The 3099-nt window shown below is 44.3% G+C and overlaps 1 protein-coding gene across 2 annotated transcripts in view; it reads left to right on the top strand.

Moving 5' to 3' along the window:
- slc7a7 (solute carrier family 7 member 7) overlaps positions 1-3099 on the top strand; it is a 10587-nt gene that overhangs the window by 564 nt on the left and 6924 nt on the right. For both annotated transcript variants that reach the window (XM_035674869.1, XM_035674870.1), the window contains exons 2-3: positions 343-406; positions 1645-2294. In XM_035674869.1, the coding sequence (XP_035530762.1) occupies positions 1805-2294 (490 nt within the window). In that variant the 5' untranslated portion in view covers positions 343-406; positions 1645-1804. The remainder of the gene's footprint in view (positions 1-342; positions 407-1644; positions 2295-3099) is intronic.

Genomic DNA, 3099 nt, shown 5'->3' on the forward strand with positions numbered 1-3099 from the left:
CTGTAACAAAGTGAGCTGTGGACATCCTGCACACAGGTGATTCCTCCTATCTTTCTGATATAACCTATAAAAAAAACCCTTACCATAATTATAATAATAATAAAAAGGTTGCTTGCTGAACCCCCCCCCCCCCAAAAAAAATGGAGCTGAATAATTCCTCTAACACTTGAGTTGATAGGATTTTTCTAAATCCAGGATGTAACCTTGAGTAACTCATGAAGGACTACTTATCAGCTGCTTTTGGACCTTGCACTCTCTTTTACTCTAAGAGCCTGGCCTGTCTGTGGCACGCATCTGATCACATGCAGGGCCACTCAATCCAATGTCCTTCTCCCTTCGCAGTCACTCCTTCATACGAACCCACGTGCTGCTGATCTGCTGCTGCTGCTGCTGCTGCTGCCTCGAGGTATCTGAACGTTTTCGGTCACTCTTACCTTCTCCTCACAAGCTCCGTGTCTTTAATGATCATTCTTAGACTCTGGTTAAGTCTGCAGTAAATTATGTCTTTATGCTATCAAGCTATCTCACTTACTCTGATGATCCTTTCTCTGCCTGACTCTTCTCTATATCTCTTCAGATGAATTGCCTTCTTTAGTGTCTTCTGTTTGCTATCTATGGATCAATTATTACATCTATACACCTCATTGTTCTTTCTATCTAAATCTAAAGATTCTGAGTCCATTTTCAAAAAGTCTTAAGTTGCTGTTCTTAGTTGTTTGATCAATCTCTGTCAGACTCTGCTCATCAAGAAGTGCTTTAACAATCCTAGAGACTTTGTTGTTAATGTGAAGGTGAAAAGTCAGTGTTTTTGGTTGAAACGGGGCTGTTTTTTTGTTTTACGATACAGCTAGAAGGTAGAAAAACGTACAGAAAGTCTCTGAAATCACATTGAAACAACAGATAAATCAACTGCCGCCAAGTATTCTGGATGTTTGAAAATCTTGGCCTTGACATAGCGTGCCCTCTCTCATTCAAAACTCCATTAACAGTTAATTTAATTAAAGGAAGTTAATTTGTAAGTTTGTGTATGTACATTAGATTGTGGCGAGTTGGCATTATCTTATTGAATCCCGTAGAAAGGTAAAGGAACACGCTGCCCAATGAGTGTCTGTCTCACAATCAAACTCCATTCATGCTGAGGATGATGAACTTTGGAAAACATGTGACCAGCCACTATGCTGACACCCTCAAACTCTACATGTGCGTGTAGGTGGATCAGTGGGCAGCTATCAGTCAAAATGTGTGTGTGTGTGTGTCTCAGTTGGTAATTCTTCCTCAGCTCATACGTATGGTTGCTAATGAGCCGGTGTTTTCAGGCATGTGGCATGTTTGCTCCTCTCCCTGTCTCTCTGTCAATACACTCAACCTTAAAAGGCCATTTGCTTTACGCCCTAATGGCTCTCCAATCCACAAAACTGCTCTGAAATCAGACAGCGTGTACGCTACTGTGGTATTACAGGATTTTTTTTTTGCATGTTTGTTTCCACATTAGCGCCCGTGGCATGTAAATATGTTTTTGTTTGACTAGATTTGGACAGGATTGAAACAACACGAGTATTTGCTGTACGTAGGCTATGCCGTGACCAAATCGGTCTCCATGGTTACAGCATCGCTGATAAATGACCTTGTGTGTTTCCTCCACAGATGGCAGGAGATGATCATAGATAACTGGGAGGAAAGTTTTAAATCTTCAGTAACATCAAAGCAAAAAAAAAAAAAACGGGCTGTTTGTGACTGAAATCTTGATCAGAAAACAGTTTCTTGCTTTTTGCTAATTAATAAATAAACCACCAAAACACGAACAATGGCATCCTATAGCCCTGCCCCGACGCAAGAGGCACCCAATGGCGGACCCCCATCTGTAAAGTCTAAAAGCGAGGAGTCCATGAAACTGAAGAAGGAGATCTCCCTCCTGAATGGGGTCTGTCTGATCGTGGGGAACATGATCGGCTCGGGGATCTTCGTCTCGCCCAAGGGCGTCCTCATCCACAGTGCCTCCTACGGCCTCTCTCTGGTGGTGTGGACCGTCGGAGGGATCTTCTCCGTGTTTGGGGCCCTGTGCTACGCCGAGCTGGGGACCACCATCACCAAGTCGGGGGCATCCTACGCCTACATCCTGGAGGCCTTCGGAGGTTTCTTGGCCTTCATCCGCCTGTGGACGTCGCTGCTGATCATCGAGCCGACCAGCCAGGCCGTCATAGCCATCACGTTCTCCAACTACATGGTGCAGCCCATCTTCCCCACCTGTATAGCTCCATACGTGGCTAACAGGCTGTTGGCTGCTGCTTGTATATGTAAGTACACATCTGGAGAGTGTGTCAATATGTATGTGTGTGACATTGAGAGAGTGAGAGGAGGTGAGTCAGTGTACGAGTGAGTAATCGATATAAAGAGCCTGTCAGCCACGGTTAGTCTCCCATCTGAAAGAGAGCACGTGAGCTTTGTAGACTAGAGAAGTGAAAAATGGTGACACCATTGCTGCAGTCAGCAGCTCTTCTAAAAAGAGGAACTAAATGACCCCATTAAAATGTGTGCAGCAATAAGGAGTAGAGGGAAAAAGCACTGATTTAGAAATCCTTGCATATGAGGACTTGAGTCAGCAACAGCAAGAAATTATTCATAAACGTAGAGCTAAACTTTGTTAATAAAAGTGGTCCAGATTGCCAAGGTAACTAGAACACAATGGCACTGAGAAAGAGCAATGCTGACAAACTGAGTTAATCAAACTAACAAGATCGCTTCAAAACTGCTCACCGAGGCAACCGAGCACAACTCGAGAGGCAAAGAAATACCAACACTCAGGCAACCAGACACTGAGAGAAGTAGCATAAAGGCAGAGAGAGGTTCTGTGAAGGTAATATATCAAAGGCAAGCCCTGATATTTAAGATAAAAAATACACACATTGTGCTCTTTTGCAATAAATATTACTCATTCATCAACCGCCCACCTGAATGGCATGCATGCTCACACACACTCGTGCCATGCTCTGATAAGCCGTGCTCGGAGGAGGGCTGAGAGTGCTGATAGCTGTGAGGTAAAGTCCTTCCCGCAGTGAGACTCTGACCTGAGAGGCTAACGGGCTACTGACAGCTCAGCAC

This window comes from Morone saxatilis, unplaced genomic scaffold, assembly GCF_004916995.1.
Source record: "Morone saxatilis isolate NCDOM2014 unplaced genomic scaffold, NCSU_SB_2.0 Contig4, whole genome shotgun sequence".
In the NCBI taxonomy this organism is placed as follows: Eukaryota; Metazoa; Chordata; class Actinopteri; family Moronidae; genus Morone; species Morone saxatilis.